Consider the following 22,923-nt stretch of genomic DNA (forward strand, 5'->3'; position numbering starts at 1 on the left):
CCTAGCATAGTTGGTGAGTTGTGGTGTGCAAAATCTCTTCCTTATTAGGAGGTCTCAAGTTCGAACCTCTTAGCTACCATTTTTTGGAGATTTTTTTTGAAAGATTTTCTCTCTCCTACTCATCACTTAAAGCAAGGTCAGCCAAGGGAGGTTTTTTGCACAAGAAGAGAGAAAAATAGAAAGAGGGAGAAAAAATAGGAAAAAAAAGACAAGAAAAATAGTGGGAGATTCTCTCTCCACATGTTTTCTCTTTCTCTCTTCTCTCTTCTCTCTCCTCCACCTCATCAATAAGATTAAAAAAAAAATCCTTGTTTTTAGAAGCTAATATCATTATCTTCCCTTCCCCATTCTCTATATAATAGAATCAACATAAGGGGAGGAGGCACTTCTCTCCTTAGGGTAATTTTTTTTTTTAGTCCCTCTCTTCCTCTCTACTTCTCTTCTTAGGGTTTTTTTTTTTTAGTCCCTCTCTTCCTCTTTACTTCTCTTCTTAGGTTTTTTCTTTAGTTGTTCTTTCTCTCTTTCTCTAGTTTTATCTTTCTCCAGCTCTAGTTCTAGGTTTTTGCTTTAAACACTTTTGTAAGTTCTTTTTATTCAATTAATGCAAGCACTTTTGTTTTTGATTCAGTCTTTTATTTTTATTGTTTAAGCAATTGAAGTTGTAATTTTCAAGTTCTAGTTCTAGGCTTAGTTCTAGGTGACAAGAACAAGCTATGGAGCATGTCTTTCAAGTTCAATTTTTCTCTTCAGATTTGTTTTCTCTAGTACTAGAAATTTCAGATTTGGTTTATTCCAAATCTGGTTTTTAGCACTGGTAGTATCTCAAATCGATCAAGTTTTCAGTTCAAGGATTGAAGTTCAAGTAAGTAGGCTCCTTCAGTATTCTTCTCACCCCCCTCTCATTCCCTCTTCTTGTTACCCCTTCATTCTTAAAGTAGGATTTAAATTTCAGTTTTTACTTTGATGCTTTCCCTTTCCCCTAAGGTCCTTGGCTAGATGCATGTGTTGGTTTTGCCCCTCTCTAGCTATGGAACCATCATTTTATTTTGATTATTTACTTTTCAGCCTTTCCCCTAAAGCCAAGTAGAAAAGCCCTTGTAAGAGTACTCTCCGGTCAAGTAGGGAAACTCATATTGTTTATGGTGTATCCCTCGGGCTAAGTAGAGATACCTACTTGTGTGCCTCTCTCTAGCTTTTTCCCCTTTTATTTTATTTATTTACATGTCAACACTTTTACTTTCACTTATTTGCTTTTTAATTGCGTGGTTTTGAGTATTTAAATTCCTAGATGTGAATGGTTAGGTCGCTTTTAGAAGCACTTGTGTTAGGTCGGTAGTTAGAATTAGATCACCATAATGAATCTGTGCACTTTCGCATTACCAGAAGAAGCCTAAAATAAAGTGGCTGCTCTTCTTGTGTTCGACCCATTAGCTACACTGATCCGTACGCTTGCGGTTACATTTTAAATCCTAACAGGAGTAAATCAGCAAACAAGAACAGAACATAGGATAATCGATTCACACTAAAATCTGTTATAAACCAGTGATTTAAACATAGTTGTAAATCAACATATCAATGAGGAAACAAAGAGTAACAAAAGTAGGGGTAAAACAATAATTTCTATGGTCAAGCAGAACTAAAAACTTTAGGGTTTGTAGTGGTTATTGGTCAATCAATTCAACAGCATATGACATAAGCAGTAGCTTAAATCTCAGAATCAGTTTAATAAGAAATGTTAAAACTAAGGGTGAAGCAGGGTTGGGTTTCTTAAAACCCCAGCCAACCCTGGTCCCCAAAACTCAGCCCAGGCCCAACCCAACCCTGTCGGCCTCATGCCAACCCAACCTGGCCCTAATTGACTTTGATTGGGCCGGGTTGGGCTAGTTGGCCTAATTGGCCTTGATTTTTGCTAGGGTCGGGCTAACCCTGATTAACCTTGTTTTTTTCTCATCTGTCCTAGCATTTAAAAAATAAATAAATAAATAAAAATCAATAGATCAAATTATCAGTACACAATTAAAATTATGAAGTGCAACACAATAATAGATGTTCAAGACACATAAACATAAGAATCAATAACCCAAATTTCATTATTCTAAATAAAAAGATAAGATGATAGCCTTAAATTATATTTATATAAATCAGGGCGGGATCACGCTGGGCCTAGGCCTCAACCCAAGCACAGCCCAACCCTGACCCAAGGTTAGTGTTTTTCAACTATAACCCGCCTTCAGGATAAGAAATCTTAGCCCAGGCCCTGTTCAGGTTCGGGCCGTCAGGGCCAAACTTACCACCCTAGTTAAACAGTAGCTATAATGGAGGGTAGGGGTAGAATGGGAAAAAACATAAATATCTCAAGATCAGAGGATCAAACACAAGAGATCTCTAAACATGAAGAGGCAAGTAAAAGCTATAATTTCTTTACCACATTCATGTATAATACTGGCCTCCCTTACAAACTTATATAGAAGATTCAAAAATAGGCTCCAACACTAAAAAGCTAAGGCCTAACCCAATCCTTAACCAATTAGGACACCTAAACTGACTAGGAAACTAAGATAAGGAAGGAAACTAACTCAAAATATGGTCAAACTTTAAATCCTAACATGCCAATGACTCAAGTTTGATGTGGAATTAAATAAAGATAAGAGTTAGAGTTGAAATGGGGGATCCCATAACCGAACTCAGCTAAGATAGCCTATGCTGATATGGATTCCACTAGTAAATGCTGATGTAGATTTCACTAACAGCTAAAGAAATAAACTACCTACTAAGAGAAATCCCATATGTAGACTCACAACCATGGTTTAGGCCCATTAAAGTGGCCTATTACATTGAAAAATCCCATGGACAAAAGGCCCAACATGTATACAACCTAACCCTAGGCTTATATCTAATAAAACAAGCCGCTTTTGGTGATGTATATGCATCCCCTCGATCCTTCAACCACTGGTATTGGGGATCCTACCCATCATCTAAGTTAATCTGGAAAATGTTGGAAAGCTCTCAGATTTTTATCACCACCATCCATGCCTTGGCATGTGTTGCATCCTCAGTCTCATGTTATAATGCACATACACCAACTGCTCCCGTCATTTGTGATCAGATCAGTTCCACACTTCCACCTCTAAGAATGGATAAGTGAGAAAGTAATAGACATCACTGTCAACTACTTCTGACCTGACAGAACCAACCTTGCTATGATCTTCATGTGTTCCATCCTCCGATAGAAGCATTTGAACAAAGGAGAGTGAAGAAGCAAACTCCAGATTCCACCATGAGAAGATCACGATACTAACAGCAGAAGAGAACGAAGAATATATGAAGAAAGTAAAGCGTGCCGATGACCAATACCTCTCCAGTGGTCTCCACCACCGGAATCCTTTCCCCTTCCTCCCTCCCTCCTTCCCTTCAAGCCCCTATACCTTTATACTCTTCCCTTTTCAACCCGCCTACTGTCCCTTCCTGAGATGGCATCTCCTTAGTCCTTACACTTTGTCCCTCCTTCCTTGGTTGATGATGCTAAAGTTGGTATCTGTCCAACTGATCTTCTTGACTCCGAGATATCATATGGAAGAATTGTTTGGTAAGTCGCTTTCTTGATGGTCGACCGCCATTCAGTATCGCCAGATCCTCCCTTTCTAAGCAATGGAGGATGAGAGGTTGTTTGTATACTTATTCTCCAGATTCAGCCTGATGATTTTCCAAGTGAATTGAAGACGTTTGTGGAGGAAGATGCTGCCCATAAGGTTTATTACAGAGTTTAATGCCCTCTTTGTTCCTTAGCTAGTAAGCTTCCTTTGTTTTCTGGCAGGGAATGTCCTGCGAGTGCTAGGGGTCCCCCCTCCTTTCTTTAGGTCAGTCTAAAGAAGGTAGCGGGAATTGCCTTTCTTTTGTATTATATTGTTCTTTCAGTTTCCTCAATATACACAAGATAACAGGATCTTTATCTTCAACTTCTCCGATGAGGTCGATAAAATAAATGCTCTTGAAGGTGGTCCTTGGCAGGTTGGAAGGAAGCCAATCTTTCTTCGCCAATGGGATCAACATACTCAAATCTGCAAGATGAACCTGCAATCCATTCCTCTATGGGTTGCCCATCTCAATCTACCCCTTCATTACTGGTGCAAACAAGGTCTTAGGATTTTCGGTTCAGTTATTGGCAACCCCCTCTACTCTGATGAATGCACCAAAAAGATGGATAAACTCACGTTTGCACACATTGGTGTCAATATTTCAGCTGAAGCCTCTCCTCCTTCCTCCATCACTATCATTGATGGGGTAGCCTTAGGGAAAAGAGGGAAAATCGCACAAGAGGGGGAAGGGGAATCACACAACGCACGAATTCACTACTTCTAAATGAAATTCACTCTAATCTCAAACATTGAGTTTATGCAAGTATATAAAGGGAAAATAATAAGATTACTCCTACTTAGACTCTAACATTGAAACAGAATCCTGTCTCCATTTCCTACGTATCCTACTCAAATACAAACATGAGAAATAAAAGACATAATATAAAACTAACTACTACCAGCCCTTGTTGGACCAAAAACCTAGGCTGGACCGGTTCTTCTTAGCCCTTGGCTTCCACAGCCGGTCATCCTGGTCTAACCAAGTAAGTGCAGCTGTATCTGCATCAACTCTCCTCTTCTGAAAAGAACTCGACTCCGTCAAGTTTGGATGAGGTCCAAGAATGCCGTTAGAATCGATGCGCTTGATGAGAAAAGTACCAACTGTCCTCTTGAGCTTGAGAGGGGGAAGATCCTTTGCTAGAAGGAACTTCATCTCAAGGCAACCATGCTGAAAAAGAGTATGTATTCTCATATCCACAGTACTTGGCTTTCTTGTCGAACAACCATGGGCGCCTCAGAAGAATGTGACAAACTTTCAGAGGGAGAACATCACACTGAACCTGATCAATCAGTCCACCAATGGAATATGGAGCAAACACCTTTCATGAATTTTCAGATTATTGTTGTTCATCCACCCAACCTTGTAAGTGTTCGGATGAGGCTCAGTTTTCAGACCCAACTTGCGAACAACATCTTCAGCAACAACATTGGTACAACTGCCAAGGTCAATCACCATATTACACAAACAGTCATTGCATCGCACTCTAGTCTGAAAGATACTGTTACAGCGCCAATCGTCCTCCTCAAGAATCTTCTGTGTAGTCAAAAGAGGACGAATCACATAGAATTGTTGAGGCTCACGATCACATTCAGCCTCCAGATTTACTGTTCCTATCTTCGGTTGCTCTTTTGGTACATAGGGTATAAAGTTGTCCTTGTCGATGTATGCTAACAACAGGTTAGGACATTGATTAGTTCGATGCCTATACCCTTTGCATTGGAAACATTAAATAGCATCCTTTGGAAATATTGAGTTCCTGTCATAACCACGCTGAGGGGAGTATGGATGATTAGGCCATGAAGATGACATGTTTAAATCGCGTCAAGGTGGAGAATATGGTCGGCTGGGTCGTGAAGATGCCATAGATGAAACAGTAGCCTGTGGTCTACTGATTGACTTCCTGCGGAGATGACTGTGGCTAAGTAAAACTAGGACCTCTAGGGAAAGCATCTGTAAATGGCCTCCAATTGTATGGGTGTTTCAGACTTTCTCAACCTAATATGCTACTTCTACGGCATCTTCCATTGTAGACAGTCGGCTAGATGCAAGGGCAGCACTAAGTTGAGGGTGCAAACTATTACAGAATTGTGCCACCAATATTTCTTCATCCCACTCAAAATTAGAACTAGTGGCCAAATAATAAAATCTAGCAACATACTCTTCAACAATCAAATTATCTTGTTTCAGCTGTGCAAACCTGAGATGCATGCGTTGCTTGTAATCAGAAGGCAAGAACCTCCGGTTCACGACTTCATGCATTTCAGCCCAAGTAGTGACTAAACCGATGCCTCGGGTTCGGTTATGTTGCTATTACTTGATCCACTAGACTCGGGCCGTGCCTTTCAGTTTGGCCTCTGCAAATAGGATCTTTCGGGCCTCAGTCAACTCGTACCATCTGAAGAATATCTCTAAGCTAAGAATCCAGTCAAGGTACAGTTATGGGTTGTTGTCTCCAATCTTTCTGCTCTTTCTGCTCCATCATTATATCTACCAGTTTCATATGGTAGTGGTGGTGGTGGTGGCGGTGGTGGTAGTGGTAGTGACCGATCCTGTGGAGTGGTGTTGGAAGAATCCCTAGACTGAATGGGACTCTTTCCTCTATCTGTTGCCGCCAAACGATCAATGGAAGCGTGCATGGATTCCATCATAGTCTTAAGAGCTTCAATTTTTGCATCAGTTTCTCCTTTATCGGAGTTCAGCTGTTGAACAACTTCACTATAGGCTACCATGGTAGAGACAGGCAAGATTACACTTGAATATGATGGTAAATAGTAAATAAAATAGATTTAAAGGGCAATGTCATAATGGTAAATAACCTTTTCTTTTTTTTTGTTTTTTTCTCTCCAGGGATGGCAGAAGTGTAAATATAGGATGTTCAATTTAAGTCACAAATGGGTGTGTCACGTGTTGGGCAAGGGTCTAAATGGAAAAAAAGAAAAAAAGGGGATAAAAAGGGATAAGGATAATGGGAGGGTATGGGGGAAATGAGCAGAATTAAAGGGGTGATTCTGAAAAAGAGGACTTAAAAAAGAGAATAAAATAAATCGATAGGAATTTGAGATACCATAACCCGACAAGGTCTCTGCGATGGGATCAGGCTAAGCCACGATGGGAGAAATTGGAAACCAGGTATGTCTCCACTTTTCTCTTGCTTCTCGTCTTCTCTTCTCCTTCTTCGTCTCGTCTTTTCTTCTCCTTCTGATTCTGCTTGCTCTCGCTACTTCCCCTCTTCATTTGACTTCTTTTTTTCTCTTCTTCCGTTCTTTCTTCTTTTCTGTTTCTGCCTTCTTGGTCTTTTTTTTTTATTGCTAGAACCCTAAAGAAGGGTTCGATCACAAAAACTTGGGAGAGAGCAGAGGGCGGTGAGACAATGGGGGGACCGATTCTCTTGGAAAGAATCGGTACTCTCTTTTTTTTTTTTTTTTTTTTTTTTAGACTGTTCTCAATCTCTGTAGGAAACCAGAGTAGAGAATGGCCAGGGAAGAAGAGAGATGGGGATGGGGATCCTTCGGCTCTGATACCAAATTGATGGGGTAGCCTTAGGGAAAAGAGGGAAAATCGCACAAGAGGGGGAAGGGGAATCACACAACGCACGAATTCACTACTTCTAAATAAAATTCACTTTAATCTCAAACATTGAGTTTATGCAAGTATATAAAGGAAAAATAATAAGACTATTCCTACTTAGACTTTAACACTGAAACAGAATCTTATTTCTCTGTTTCCTATGTATCCTACTCAAAGACAAACGTGAGAAATAAAAGATATATATAAAACTAACTACTACCAGCCCTTGTTGGACCAAAAACCTGGGTTGGACCAGTTCTTCTTGGCCCTTGGCTTCCACAGCCGGTCATACCATCTCCTATGAATGGTAGCCTCCTCAATGTTTGATCTACAAGGTTTTTGGGCACCATACCAAACTGTGCTCCCCTAAAATCTCTATTGAAGTTGCCAAACCAACAATCACTTCTGAAGCACTAACTTCTGCCTAATCGAATGTAGCTACAATCTTGCATGAATCCAATAACGGCTCTTTGAGGTACCCCCCGCCTCTTCCCCATGTCTCCTCTTCTTGCAACCCCAGTAGTGGCCGAAGGAGGCATAGACACCGCCATCATAGAAAGAACACAGCTTTGATGAACTTTGCTCGGGCTCCTTCCTCTGATCTATTGGACCATTCCAATCTATTGACCGTTGGATCTAATCGCTTCGCTGTTCACAATAATCTCTCTGACTAAAATATGGAAGAAGGAGAAATCGTATTGCCAGTCTCGAACGCTACCTCCTTCCACTTAACCAGTTCACTTCAACTTTCCCCTCGTGCCTCTAAAACCCTTACCTCTTACCCTGTGTCTAGAAAGTCTGGCCTATTGAACCTTCTCTCGAAATCCTTTTCCTTTGACATCACCTCTAATGTGTCCTCTCGTACCTCTCCCCATCACGTCCCTCTCCCTTCGACCTTGTCTCCTTTGCCTTCCCCTCCTTTTCCTCTTGTTATCCAACCATATAGTCTTCCTAGCTCTTCGATAGTTAAACCTCCCAATCTTGTCTATCATCAAACCATATCAACCCATCCTCCAAACCAAACTGGCCCCACCTTAAACCCTCTAACCAATTTTCCCCTTCCTGACTGGGTCCCTTTACCAACCCATGCTACCATTTCTCCCCTGATTGTTGTTGCTAACTGCTCTCCCTCCAGTTCAGCTCCTCTGAAAGAATATCGGAGACGACATAAAAGCCAACCTGCCAGCATCTGCATTGCTGCTACCTACTCCACTGAGCGTCATTCACCCCTCTTTCTAGCCTCTTAATGATCACCTGGACCATCTGGAATGTCCGAGGCCTCAACTCCTCGACTAAACATGCTGCCATCCGCTCTCATCTCTCAAGTCCTAGTGCAGTGATCTTTACTGCCTCCTTGAGACTAAAGTCACTGAGCCCAATGCTTTCCAGATTGTCATTAGCCTCGCCCCCTGCCCCAATGGCTGGATCTGGATCTGGATCTGGATCCCCACCAAGTCTCTATCTCGGTGTTATTTTCCTCCCCTTAATCCATTCACCTTTCTATTTCTAACTCTAATGGTGTTTTAATCGTGTTGTTGATAGATTCCCCATCTAGGATGAGCTCCATTCCTTTTTACCCTCTATTGGCTCCCTTCTATAGGACCTTGGAGGGGACTTTAATGTGGTTAGGTTTAATCATGAAAAGCAAGGAGGTTCCCCTATTGACCTTGCCTCTATTGAAGATTTTAGCGATTGGCTTGATGATATAGCTATGAATGACTTAAGGTGGTCTGGGGCCAAACTCACTTGGCACAGTCGTAGATGTGGGTAACGTAGAACTAGATTGATAAGCAAACCCAATCTCAATGCTGCAAGATACTCTTAGGCACCGTTTAATAACGTTTCTATTGTTTCTGTGTCTAAAAACAGTAGAAACGATTCACATTTCTGGGAATATAAACTGATTTTTTGGTGTTCGATAAACCTGTTTCTGGAGTTGAGTATGGTTAGGTAGAGTCCTTGGGTCAGTGTGCATTTTTTTGGGAGAATTTGAACTTCAATCCCCTGCAACGATTCAGTATAATTGATTCATGAGGCTCTGGAGAGAATTGGAAGAAATCCACAAAGGAACCGATGGATGTGGATTTAAGGCTTCCACCAGCAAAGCAAAAATTCAGTGTATTCCTTCTCGTTTCTCTGGAGAACATTCGAACTTTGGAAAGCTGCCAAGTAAGGTAAATGCTGGGTTGGGAGATGCAACTTTTCATCCGGGGTCGTCCATCGATATTTTAGCTCACAAGTTGTTCCAAGAAACAGAAAAACAAGTCTGACTTGTTTCGTTAAACACATTTATAGACATAGAAATAAGCATAAATTTCTATTTATGTTTCAAAAAACAAGTGAAACAAAACAAGCTTATCAAACAGTTTTTGAGGTGTTTTTCCATTTCTGAGCATAGAAAAATGGAAAACACGTTTCTGAAAACATTATCAAACGGTGCCTTAAGAACACACCAAACTCAAGCACAACAACAACATAACAACAGATCATATAAAAGAATGAAAACAGATCAAGGGTCAGGAATCAGGATATCAATCTCAGAATTATGGTTTTCTGGGATCAAATCAGGAACAGATATGAAAGGCTATTTTAGATGATGAAATAGGGTTAGTAACATTATGGAAAATATGTCTGAACACCAAAGAAATCAGAAGCAAACAGATCCATGCTATCGCTTTCAGTCTCAGGTCTGAAAACAGGGTAACAATCACTATAGGACAGAAATCGGGAAATTTTCAATAACTCAAAATCAGGTGGTTCAATAGGGTTAAAATTTCGGTCGAGTCTCACACTAGGGGAGGTGCATCTTCGATCCAAATTTGAGCCTAATCAGATGCATAGTTGTCACGACGTCAAATCAATCCAAGGCGGTGGAGGGGTGGCTAATCGATTTCGCGATGAATCGCCCATTATGGCATTGCAATGGCAATCAAATCGCCCATGTGTCATTTTTTATTTTTCCTATTTTCTAAAGTTATTTAGTATGCTACTTGTTTATTTTCCCTATTATCTAAAGTTATTTAGCATGTTACAAGCTTACATAATATACCCTATAACATATAAAACCAACATTAAGCAACATCAAATCATCAAAAATCAACATAGCCCTATCAAAATCATCCTGCATTTTATAAAAAATTGATCACCTAGTGAATCAGGCATGACTTGGTGTCCATGGCGGTGCTATGACGATGCCTATCAGCCAATGGCGACCACCATTTGTGAGTCACGTAAATCGTAACACTGCCATGAACTTCTTTTTCCGCCAAGACGCCAAATCACGGCCTTGGCGACGCCATGACAACTATGATCAGATGGCTGGTCTGTAAAGGAGGGAGAAGAATTTGGAGAGCAAGAAATTCTGGAATTTCTAAAGCAGAACTGAGAAAGGACCAGATTCAGTGACCAGTGATAGATTGATGTTGAAGTTGCAGGTCTTGAACACCTTGAACAGCAAGATAATAAAGGAAAAACAACCCCTCGGACTTCACACCGCAGAAGGTCAACTAGATCAAACACCAATTCATCAGCCTTAATCAACCATAAGACAAATCTTCATGGAGAAGGCAACAGCAGCTACAGAAATTGTTTTAATTCTTCAAATTGTTGAGCTATGGGAGCGTCCTTGCTTTGTATTAATTGTGATAATGGGGGAGGGAATACAGCCTAGCAATTGGAGGGTTCCAAAATACGAAACCCCACAATTGATTGCCTATTACATAAGTTTTTAAAAATGAAAATAGAAACAATGGAAAAGGAAACTAACAACTAATAACCTAACTCTTAAGAAATAACAAAGACTAACAACTTAAATTGAACCTAATTTAAAAGGAAACTAATGCAAAAGGAAACAATCTAGTTAATCTCATACGCAACCTTAAAGGCCCTAGTTTATGCCTATAAAAGCGGCCTATTACACTCAAAACGCTTGGGACCAAAGGCCCAATATATATGGAACCCAACCTTAGACTTATTCCTAATAAAAAAAAAAGCTTATTTCGATGATGAATATGAATCAGTTGGTCCAATAGAGTTGCTTTCAAGCTGGACTGTGCATTGGTCAATGAAACTTGGCTAGCTTCATTCCTCTCTTCCCATGCATCCTTTGGCCTTCCAGGTATCTCTGATACCTGTCCTATTTCTCTCCATCTCCAGCCTCACATTTCCTTCATGCCCAAACCCTTCAAATTCTTCGAAATGTGGGCCATCACCTAGGCTTCCTTCCTCTTGTCAGAACTGCTTGGGCCTTTCCATTTCAGGCTTTTTCCTCTTCCCACCATTGCCTTCTCTAGGAAACTCAAAAATATAAGAGCAACCCTCAAATCCTGGAACTCCAACAGCTCTGGCAACATATCTTACTGTGTCTCTATCTGTAGGGACAAGTTGGCTTCCATTCAGGCTAGCCTTCAATTGGATTCCATAACCATTCCCTAGCCGTCAAAGAAAAATCCACCTCCGTTGAGCTATTCTCCCTGATTGCTCAGGAAGAAAGTTGTCATCGTAAAAAGTCTCCGTTTAGCAAGATTTTTAATTTAAACTACAACTTTTATTTCCCTTTTCTTCGAGGGGCAGTTGGGACGGGAGAGGGGAAGAACCATAGGCAAAGTTTGGAGAATGGGATCAAACCAAGTTTAAATCAGAACTGGGAACCCATCAGGGATTCAAATTGAACCAAATGGTCAAACTGGAGAAGAAAAAGGCCAGGTTTCATGCAAATTGATCAACCACTGTCAGACATTTGCTTTTTACCACACTTATTTATAAAGAAAAACATCAACATAATACAAAACGATTTTCAGGAGTAAAATACATAAAAGCCGAATAACATTTTTATGGATTTATGGAAAGAAAATAATGGTCACAGTTGAGATGGTTCGTTGGTGGTGAATGGACTTGAATTAATCTTAAGATTTTTTTTGCATATTCTATTTGAGTAATTTAAACTCTCATTGGAACCAAACACCCTATAGGTCCCAACTGCCCAAAGAAAATTGCACATTAGAAACAAGTATATCAAATACTCCAAATCAAATAGCAACATGAATCTACAATAACTTCACATAATGCATATGGTGTCTAACCTAACAAACTTTGATTACTTTTATTCATAAAGATCCAATTAAGATGATGCAAAATGATATTCTGATAGATATACAAGAAAGAGTAATAACTCTTGGATATACAAGAAACAGTAATAACTCTTACTTCCATAAATAACTTGGAATATTTGGAAGGCCACTCATCAGTGTCATTTACTGCAGACCTGAGAACACCAATCATTCATGTTAAGGCAATCAAGAAAGCCTGATTCAAAATTTTCACCTATAAGCAATAAATTGACTTGTTCACCGGCCATTCATCACTAATCCAAAGAGGAAAGCTGAAGCAACTACAACAAGTGATGCAATTAATTTCACAACACCACTGTCTTCTACCTCCACTCGTTTTAGTTTTGCAGTTTAGTCACAAAATCATAACATAAATGGACTCCATAAATCCCCAAAAATATGCATTATTGCATCTGTCAATATAAATTGTTCAGCATTCAAAACCCTAAAGTTAAGCATAATCAAAGCATCACCTAGGAGGTGTTTTTAAGTCATGGATCCACGGAGCTCATGCATAGGACCAGTACCACCAGCAAGTTGGGTTGCCAAGGTGTGATTAATCAACCACTAAAGAGTCAAGTCCTGAGGGCGATGGTCACTGACTTTTAGGGGTTTGCGTTTAGGGATTTGTACTTTGTTATTTTGTTAAAACTCCATATCTCTTTAACGTTGGGCATTCAGCAACAAAAATGTAGTTCTTATCGTTCACTTCTTTCTTTTCTTTCTTCTTTTTTTTTTTTTTTTTTTTTTTTTTGGGGGGGGGGTGTTTGTATTTACTACAGTGCTCTGATTGCATTTCTTCTTCTTTTTGAGTACTGCATAATAATATATATATATATATATATCTCATATATTTATAGATATTCTAGTATTTGTTTCTGTCAATACATGATACCACCCTTTAATTCAAAGAAAAAATTCTTTTTTGTTGTTGTTGTTGTTGTTGTTGTTGTTGTTGAAAGGCCCAAAAGCCAAGGTATCAGCCAACCACTTTGACAAACTTGCCTAGAATTAACTTGGACTATCACTGGATTTCTCTAACTCAACCTATCATAGGACTTGGCCACAACTTCTCCATGGGACAAAAACATCAACTTGATATAACTTAAGATATTTCAGAAATGAACAACAACAACCAAATCCTTAGCCCAACTTAATGTGATCGGCTACATGGAGGTTCCAAGCAAGGACGAATGCAAGGTTCCATGCAAAAAGATTGACTTATGGCTGATCATTATAAAGTGCCGGTTGTCTACCTGACGCACCAATATAGATCGGCCAAGCCAAAGCATCCTATATGGATGACGTCCACCACCAAGACAATCCATCACCCAACCTACTTTTATGAAAGGAGGAATGAGCAAATGAATTCTTCACAGCCCCGCTAAGCACAAAAGTAACAATCCGAGCACACGACTTAGCATTGAAAACTATGTAATCAACACACAGCTCCAAGAGCACACACAATGCACATGCACCACTAACACAAAGCAAATGGACTTATGATGGCATGGTAGCATATGCGTTGTATTCCAGGCCACCTCACATGACCACAAAGTGCTTTGACATTTAGAGCATTAGCCATAAATCACATTGCGTGAGCATCCACAAGGATCATCGCAATGCTTTGTTTCATTTAATTAAACAGTCGGATTCCCCTTGTATGTACCAATTCTGAGTCAACAGTTTGACGCCCGAGGAAGGCCCCGAAGGGGCCATTCCCAGTCCGTCTCCCATCCGGCACGTGGCCACCCACTCTCACCTCAGAAGCTACTCGAGCAATCCGCCGACAGCTGATGGGTTCGGGATTGGGACCCCCGTGCCCGCCCTAAGAGTCAATCCTTTTCCCGAGGTTACGAATCCATTTTTAGAAATGAAATCATAACGTATTATCTAGGTAATCATGCCAAGAGTTGCACACTTTAAGATCCATCAGGAAAAGGAAAATATTCAAATTATAATAATACATGGTTTTTTTCTAGGGGAGTTTTTGTGCACGACCATGCACAAGGCCATAGGATGGGGGTGAGGGGGGTGCACCATAGACCCTCATCCGCCATCCAACTGTTGTGTGCATGGTTTTGCATCATGCATGGCGGTGCACAAAACCTTTTGCCTTAATTTTATAATATACACGTTATAAAATAAATTGAAATAAATAAATAAACTCTATTAGGTTTTGAATGAATCTCTTCGTCTGATATATATAGACCTCATCTATATAGTTTGCTAGAGTTTCCTTTTAAAAATATGTTAAAGGCTTATCACAATTTCAAAAGAAAAAAAATATACGATACCAACCACGCATGGTACTTAGTGAGAAATAAAATGGGAAGTAGACCATATTCTTCATTATACGTTCTTGCAAGTGCAGTTTCCAATTCTCTGTGAACTATAATTTACATAAATAAAACCTTTCACTATGAAAAGGAATGATTATTTTGCTATATCATCTCAGAAAATAGTTGACACAGCAATCAGCTGTAACATGTACAAACTTTTTTTATTTTCTACCATATTCTGTGTTTTAATTTTTAATATTTTCAACTCATTTTACCAGAAATTCATCAAAAAAAAAAGACTTGCACAATATTGCTTTATTTTATTGCTTTATCATGTAGCATTTTTCTTGAAAATGATGTATCAGTTGATGATTTTGACTTCTAGACATGTGTTGCCTGACCAATACTATAGGTATTTATCTCATCGAACTAACTGCATGCTTATGTCTTGTTCCTAGGATGAATTGGTCCTTATTTTATCGTTTCCAGAAATGTCATTAATGATTTCTATAATTTCCATAAACTTCCCTCATTTCCATGACTTTTACATTTTATACAGGTATTTCCATCTCCATAAGGACCAAATAATTGGTCAATCTATTTTTGGATTGAGCTAACAAATTATAGTCTTCATGGGGACAAGGACTATGAATTGTAGGTTATTGAGGATAGAGCTCTATATCTTCTGCTAAAGAGAAAGGGAAGTTTGAATTTAGAATGACAGATTTGTCATGTTACTATCAAATAAATATAGGAATTGGTTGTCTTATTAATTAGCAGATGAAAGCTGCAATGGCACAAATTTAGGGTAATTTGACACAAATTTAATATTTCTTCAATTATTCAATATGAAGCAAGAAACTTCGATACTATTCCTTAAATACTAGTGCACTGCTCGTAAAATTTATGGGAATCAAGACTAAACAATCAAGCACCTGTCAATTCCATTAGCAACAATCTTTCATGGAAAGCAAAAGATCACATTCCTTCTCAATGGATGTGAACTCTTTCCAGCTCTTAGCAGAAAACCCCATTTAGATAAGAATATAACGACGCATAAAGACCACAATCTGACAGGAATACAAATCACAAAACACATTACAATCCCAGTTGAAAATAGAATACGTCGACCATGAGTACCTCTTATATTTCGTCACTGCAACTCCTTTAATATATATAGCGCCAGCCATTCCTGAAATTCAACAAAATCTCATCAACATAACCTCATTACTAACGGATATTGACTCCGATAAATTGAAGCATTAAACCCTAAAACCAAGCTCATGAACAGAGCAAGCCTCTTAAGATTCCAAGGGTTTACACTCACCAAACTGGAATGACGGAAATGGAGGAGAATCGAGCTCAAGCCACATGTTCTTGCCCTTTCTATGAGCAGCAATGATGGTTTTGCCGAGGAGAGAGGCTTGGAAGTCTGAAGGAGAGACGCCATCGATGACCTTTGGGTCGTCCGCGACGATGGACCTTCTGATCTTCTTTCCCAAACAATGCGTCTCTATTGCTCGTCTTGCGGCTTCGACTTCGGGAAGCTCAGGCATGGCGTCGAGCTTGAACAGACGAGCTTTCGCGCGCTTTTTTTTCACTTCTGCAACTTATGTTGGGAAAAGAAAGCGTTTTGAGTTCTTGTCCGATGTGATTAGGGGTGTCAACCGGTCGGGCCGGTCCGATTTCGATCGGGCTTAATCGGGCTTGAAGACTTTCAAAGGCTACACCATGTCCACCCATTTAACTAATCGGGCTTAGTTATTGAGGGCATGGTACACTTTATATTCGGTCGGTCGGCCTCGGGCTATAATCGGGCTACTTTAATCAGGCTTTAGTCGGACCTTAATCGGGCTACGGACATATTTAATGTTAAACGGGTTTTAACCGGTTTTTAAACGGGCCCTCTTTAAAATGTGCACTTATATTCCGACCCACTCATGCAAGCCTAAAAAAATGAAAATAAATCAATAAATGATACCAAATATAACCATTATTTAAAATGTGAACATGTCTTTACTTTTTAGTTTTTATTCTTTAATTTGGGGGGGTAAAATAGGTATTCTACAATCATTAAAGGGTCGGGCCAAGTCGGTGCACAATAGGCCGGTCTCGGTCAGGCGTTATTCGGTCGGTCTCGGTCGGGTGCCCGACGGTCCAAGTAGCAAAATCGAGACCAACCATTTATAAATGGGCCGGGCCGGTCTATAAACCATCGGTCCCGATCGGTTTAGTCGGGTCGGGCCACTAATTGACACCCCTAGATGTGATTACCAAGTCCAAGCCGGGACGAAAACTTTGGGAAAATTACATGATAACCCACTTCTGGGTTTCCCTTTACAAAATTACCCACCAAAAGTTTCAGTTAACAACAATACCCAAAATTAGGTTTCCTTTACAAAATTACCCACTTAAAGTTTAAGTTAACAAAAATACCCAAAATTGAGTTAGGATTTACAAAACTACCCACTCAAAGTTTCAATAATAAAAAAAAAATACATGATTATATGTGGAAGATGAAGAATCACTATTTTGGGTAGTTTTTTGTAAACCCAAACCTGATTTTGGATGTTTTTTTAATTAAAACTTTGGGTGGGTAGTTTTGTAAACTCAAACATAATTTTGGGTATTTTTGTTAACCAAAACTTTTTGTGGGTAATTTTGTAAGGGAAAACCCAAAAGTGGGTAATCATGTAATTTTTTCAAATGTTTTTTGAGATCTACCGATCAAATTCGGATCCAAAGGCTCAAAGCCTACGTGATGTATAAAAGGCTGAATGAATGGCCCGGCTAAGGTCTATGTGTGCATTTGACCTCAATTTTTCATAACTATTATCAGCTGTGATTCACACAACTCACTAATACCTATCAATGAGTCTAAATTGCATGAAGCCAGTGGTGAGGTTCAGTGAACATTCAATGATTGGAAGAACCTACCATACATCCCAGCCGTTGGATGCTCACTACAGACGATTTTGATGCATCTATCGACTGCCTTATTGGATATATATTTTCTTATGTTTTGGATATGATGTTTTACTGCTTTTACTTAAATAAGGGATTTGAAAAAAATAAGGTCACATTTGTTTGACCGAAAAAAAAAAGTGAAAAGAGTAAAAAGATGTGGGAAACTTGTACTTATTTAATATAAACTATCACAAATACGAGTACTCGAATAAATATGGTGGAAAACTTACTATACAAAGTCATTAAATGCAATTATTGTTGTCTGCTGATGTGACAGTAGATTTTTTTTCCCACCCCACTCACTTCCGAAGTCCTACTAACTTGGTAGGGACTTTGGCACTATTAATCAAAAAGTTAATTCTCTCTCTCTCTCTCTCTCTCTCTCTCTCTCTCTCTCTCTCTCTCTCTCTCTCTCTCTCTCTCTCTCTCTCTCTCTTCTTGTTTCCTTTCTTTCCTATAGAATCCCACCCCTTTCCATTTCCTCTCTCCCCCATCAAATTCCACCTCACGAAAAATTATATATTTCATTATTTTGATTACTTAATCATATTCTTTAACTTGGTATTTTGAAGAAGTTATTCAAAGGCAACTGTTTTTCATTTCTTAATCATAATAATCAACTCCTCTTCTACTTAGGAATCATTAAAATCATATATTTGTTTAGGGGAAAGATTTTATGAGACAAAGCGCAAGTAGCTCAGTTTAATGACAATTGAGAAAGAGGTTCTGCATTCAACTCTCCTTGGGGCCTAACTATCAAAAAAGAAAAGAAAAGGTTCTCTGAGCCACCAGGGGAGCGTACTCTAGCACCCTATCCTTCTCTATCTTTCTCCTGACCTTGCTGCCTTCATAGATATGAAACCATTCCACTGGCCTCTTTGGTTCACTTCCCTATGCCAATAGCTCAGAGAACCTCTCCCATTTGCTTGATATCATATTCACTTGTAATATAACCAATAGAATCATTTGCTACAAGATTTTCCCTAGAAAATTGTAGTGAGTCAAGAAAATACAACAAATGTAGTTCTGAATTCTACCCTAAATAGAAATAATGCAGCATATAAGTCTTAATTGGATGAAATTGAAATTTAATGGTGAGAGGATTTATTGGATTGTATAGTTCTTGAAATCAAACCAGACAAAAGGGATAGGGGTTTAATGTTGGCTTTCCTAGGGCTACAATAGGGTCAGGTTGGGCCAGGCTCTTGAAATCCTAGCCCAACCCTGAGTCCCCCTAACTAGGCATAATCCTAGCCCGACACTAACTTGGGGCCTGAAAAATCCAAACTTGACCTGCCATTAGTGCTGAGCTAAGTTGACCCTGATTGGCCCTAACCAAGGGGAGGGGAAAGGGAGTTGCAAAGCTCAGGTTGGGCTAGGCTGGGAAGAAGAAGAAGAAGAAAAAACATGAAGAAGGCAAGTTTGGGATGGGCTCAACCCTGGCCTAGCCTGAATTGGCCCTAACTCAAGGCAAAAAATTCCCAGCCCTAACCCACCCTCAAGGCCAGGGTATCTCAACCTAGGCTCTATTCAAGCTCAAGGAAGGCTTGGACCAATAGGGCTAAACTTGCACCCTTAGGCTTTCCCGTATGAATTAGCCAATTTCAGTAACACATAAATCATATTAGTAAACAAAAAAAGGTGGTAAGTGTGTGCATTTCAGGGTTACATTCTGAGGAAGATGTATCAAAAGGTATTTTGGTCAAAGAAACCTAAAACATAGAATTGACTATAATAGCTAAAAGTACTTGTGATTTGTCCACCTATGGAGGTTCCATGGACAAACCACCTAATGTGCCACATGGAATGACATTTGGAAAATCAAACAATTGAATTGAAAGAACACTATCTGGATTACCTACATATCAAATTTTATAACAAAACTCAAATCATTTATTGTAATACCCGAGTATTTAAAGTACTTAGGTTTATGAATTCGCACCATGTGCAAAAACTCCCTAAAAATTGTCTTTACCTATGGTGGTGTGGTGAGGTTTGAGAAAAACCAAGTAATAGAAATATATTCTACCAAAAATAAATAAATAAATAATAGAAATATGTATAATATACCTACAAGTCTAATCTACGTATTATTTGAGATACATGTGCAAGGTGTGTAGGTATATAGGGATTTATACTTATAGTTTTTATGCCCTGATTTCCAAATGGTTTAATAAGTAACTATTGATTTGGAGTTAAATTATATTTATATAATTTAGAAATTTGTTGCCACACCCCGCCAGAATCTCTAAAGTAGTACTTTAACCATCACAATCCATAACCAAAACCAAACTAAAATCAGATGCTATAGCATAGTAATACAAAGAATCAAATTCAAGTACTGGGAAGGACTAAAAGTGATATAATATCATAACAAGTTTATCTCCAATTTAATTACAATACAAAAATATAACATCCAAAAAATATAGCAATGACAATGGACAACCTAATCCTCAATCAAGGCCCACTATAGGCACAGATGTCACAAGCAAAATCTGTGTCGTGCTCTTCTACCACTAGAGTCTGCTAGTCCCCGCCATACTCAGCTATCGAAGAGGATGTGTCACTTCTCATAGATACTACTGTACCTACATCATCATCTAAAAAGCAACATGCACTTGGTGTGAGCTCCAACTAGTTTAGTGAAGGACAAGGTTCATGCAAACAAACAAAAATGTTCCATGATGCATAGATGATGTAGTTCATTTTATTATTAACCACCAAGCATACAACTAAGTCTGATATAACACTACTGTAACACATTAGGTAGTATCCTTGGTTCCGGAATCACTATCGGTCACCCAACGATACAAACCCTAGTTGTGGTTAGGAGCTTCTTGGTCCCAAAATGAGCCATCGGTCACCCAGCAAACCCCTGATAATCCCATCCTGGCAGCAATGATATTGGAATTTCCATTGAACACACTTGACTAGTTCCCACCTCCTACTATAATCACATCATACCGCAGAATTGGCAACCCAGAAAGTCTCATCGAACCTACCACAATGGGTTATTCAACACATTACCCCTGTCAACAAGTGGTTGTGGCATAGAATAGTTATTCTTAACCACAATTATATACATGTCTTTCATAATGATATGGTTCGTATGGCTAATACGGTATCAGAATCATCGGCCACATTGCATCTCATATCCAAGCGTAGCTCTAGCATACATACAGTTAGTATGGGATTATGGTACCGAAATTACCATCGACCACACTGTAGCCCATGTCCAAGCCTATATCTAATGGGCATAAAATGCATAATGTTTTCAACAATGTGGCGATCACGCTACTGAAATTCCCCTTGACCACACCAGATCCCACCCATTCACACACAACAATCGTAGTAGAAAAATTTGTATAAAAGTATGTTAATCAAAAATAATTAATGCATACATGATATAATCAATTAAATATGCATGTATGTTATGGCAAGCAGCAAATCTATAATTTGAAACACTTCTTAAAAGAATTCAAGCCACCACTCACCTTGTCTGTTGACTTGGTGAGAAATCCCTAAGGAAGAATTCCCGAATCAACCTCGCTAGACTTCGTCATAAGTGATTATCTCTAGCCTAATTACAAGGGTATTCAAGTGTTACAATGTGTCTTACAGGGTGTAATTCCCTACTTCTTAAACCCGGTCTGATTACACGGTTGATCAGGTTTAACCATGCAGGACCCGAACCGGAGAGAGCTAAGGCAGGTTCTTTATGGACTATGATGGCAAGGGTGACCTTAAACACCGACTGGCCCGACAAGTCCTAGCCAGTGCCAGAAGAGACGGGTGTACCCAAGCCGTGTACATGCATCTATCACAAGGCCATATATGGATAAAGCAGGTATGTAGCCGTATTTTAAGGTGCATACATATATTACAACTTATGCCAAGAGTGAGATTCGTGTCGAGGGCTGAATTTTGTCAAAATCCCATTTGTTGGCCAAGTTTTGGCCCTCAGGTGGGCGGACAGGTGGGCGCATCCACCCACCTGAGTGACCCACCCATGTGATTGCTTAGTTATTTTAGGAAGTATAAATAGCAATTATGTTTTTCTTTTTCTTTTCTTTTCTCATTTATGACACTCGTACATTGGTGAGAAGAGTAAAGAGGAGAGAGAAAAGAAATGAAAGAAGAAGAGAAGAGAAGGAAGAGGAGAGAAGAGATGGATTTCAGCGGTGCCGAGGCTTGATCTTCCCATTCCGACATCGGAAGAGTGATCTCCAACACTAGATCTACGTTTAGAGGTGAGCAAAGGTTGGGTTCCTTAAACTTTCACCATACCCAAGTAAAACCCTTGATTTGGGTAGGGTTTCTTTAGATCTTGTAAATCCCCTTTGAGATGATAAATCAAAGGTTTAATAGATGATTTATGTGTTGATTTTGAAGGATTTGAAGGAGTGTTTACAAGGTTGGAGAGGCATTGTTGATTTGAAGTGATTTTGGGATTTTGAAGGAGTTCTTGAGCAAAGAAGGTAAGATGGCTCTCCATTCCTTAAATCTAACCTAGATCTAGGTTAGAACCATCTTATGAGACCTTGAATGTGTGAAGAATGGGTTTGGAAAAACTCCATTTGAATCCCCAAAGGTTGGGGGAAGTTTGGGAAGAAACAGCAGTTTCCCGCCAAGACCGCCCGCCAAGACCGATGGGCCATTTGGCCCGCCTGTGGGCACTCGCCTGAGAGGGTAGGACCCTCGGGCCCAACCGGTGGGCCGATCGGCGGGCCACCCTGCCCGTCGGTCTTAGCAGGACCCTCGGGCCCAACCGACGGGTCAGACCGGTGGGTCGACGGTGGGCCGACCTACCCGCTGGTCTAGACCGATGGGTCTGACTGGTGGGTCAGACAGGTGGGCTGTCCGACCCAATCGAGAGGCTCCGAACGTGATTTTTACGTCCAATTGGACCCAAAACGGACGCGTGACCTTCTTGTTAATCTTGATCCCCAAGTGGTGACATACTAACCCCGCTCACTCATGATAGGTTCACCAAATCCTACGCTTCTTGGACCGGATCTCACCCGTACCGAGCGTGAGTCCTTGTACACTACAGGTAAGTGGGGAGAGGACGTTTGGCCTTGTTTCAAGGCGTTGTTTGGCATTCATTTAATTGTATCTAGACTAGCCATGTGATCATAAAAATGCTATATAGATTAGTCATCCTCACATTGTTATGCCGTGGGTGTTGTGTTTATTTTTGAATTGCTAAGTGATGATATGGTTATGTGATGAATGTTGACATCATTGTGCATGATGCATTAATAGACTAGACGCTATAGTCGGCTTAGAAACGAGTGCATTGGTGGCCCATGGTATGAAACGCGGTGGTACTGCAATCGTACTATTGTCATATAGGAGCATGC

At 39.8% G+C, this 22,923-nt stretch overlaps 1 protein-coding gene across 5 annotated transcripts in view; it reads right to left on the bottom strand.

Annotated features, from left to right (window-relative positions):
- Positions 1 to 16,217, bottom strand: part of LOC122069815 (formamidopyrimidine-DNA glycosylase) — a 58,709-nt gene extending 42,492 nt beyond the window's left edge. For 2 of the 5 annotated variants that reach the window (XM_042633910.1, XM_042633909.1), the window contains exons 1-3: positions 15,921 to 16,216; positions 15,734 to 15,785; positions 12,409 to 12,466 (exon numbers count right to left, since the gene is read on the bottom strand). In XM_042633910.1, coding sequence (XP_042489844.1) covers positions 12,409 to 12,466; positions 15,734 to 15,785; positions 15,921 to 16,149 — 339 coding nt within the window. In that variant the 5' untranslated portion in view covers positions 16,150 to 16,216. Of the gene's footprint in view, positions 1 to 12,408; positions 12,467 to 15,733; positions 15,786 to 15,920 lie in introns of all 5 variants that reach the window. The other 3 variants (XM_042633908.1, XM_042633907.1, XM_042633911.1) reach the window with 2 other exon arrangements.
- Positions 16,218 to 22,923: the final 6,706 nt, after the last annotated feature.

This window comes from Macadamia integrifolia, unplaced genomic scaffold (assembly GCF_013358625.1).
Source record: "Macadamia integrifolia cultivar HAES 741 unplaced genomic scaffold, SCU_Mint_v3 scaffold724, whole genome shotgun sequence".
Classification (NCBI taxonomy): Eukaryota; Viridiplantae; Streptophyta; class Magnoliopsida; order Proteales; family Proteaceae; genus Macadamia; species Macadamia integrifolia.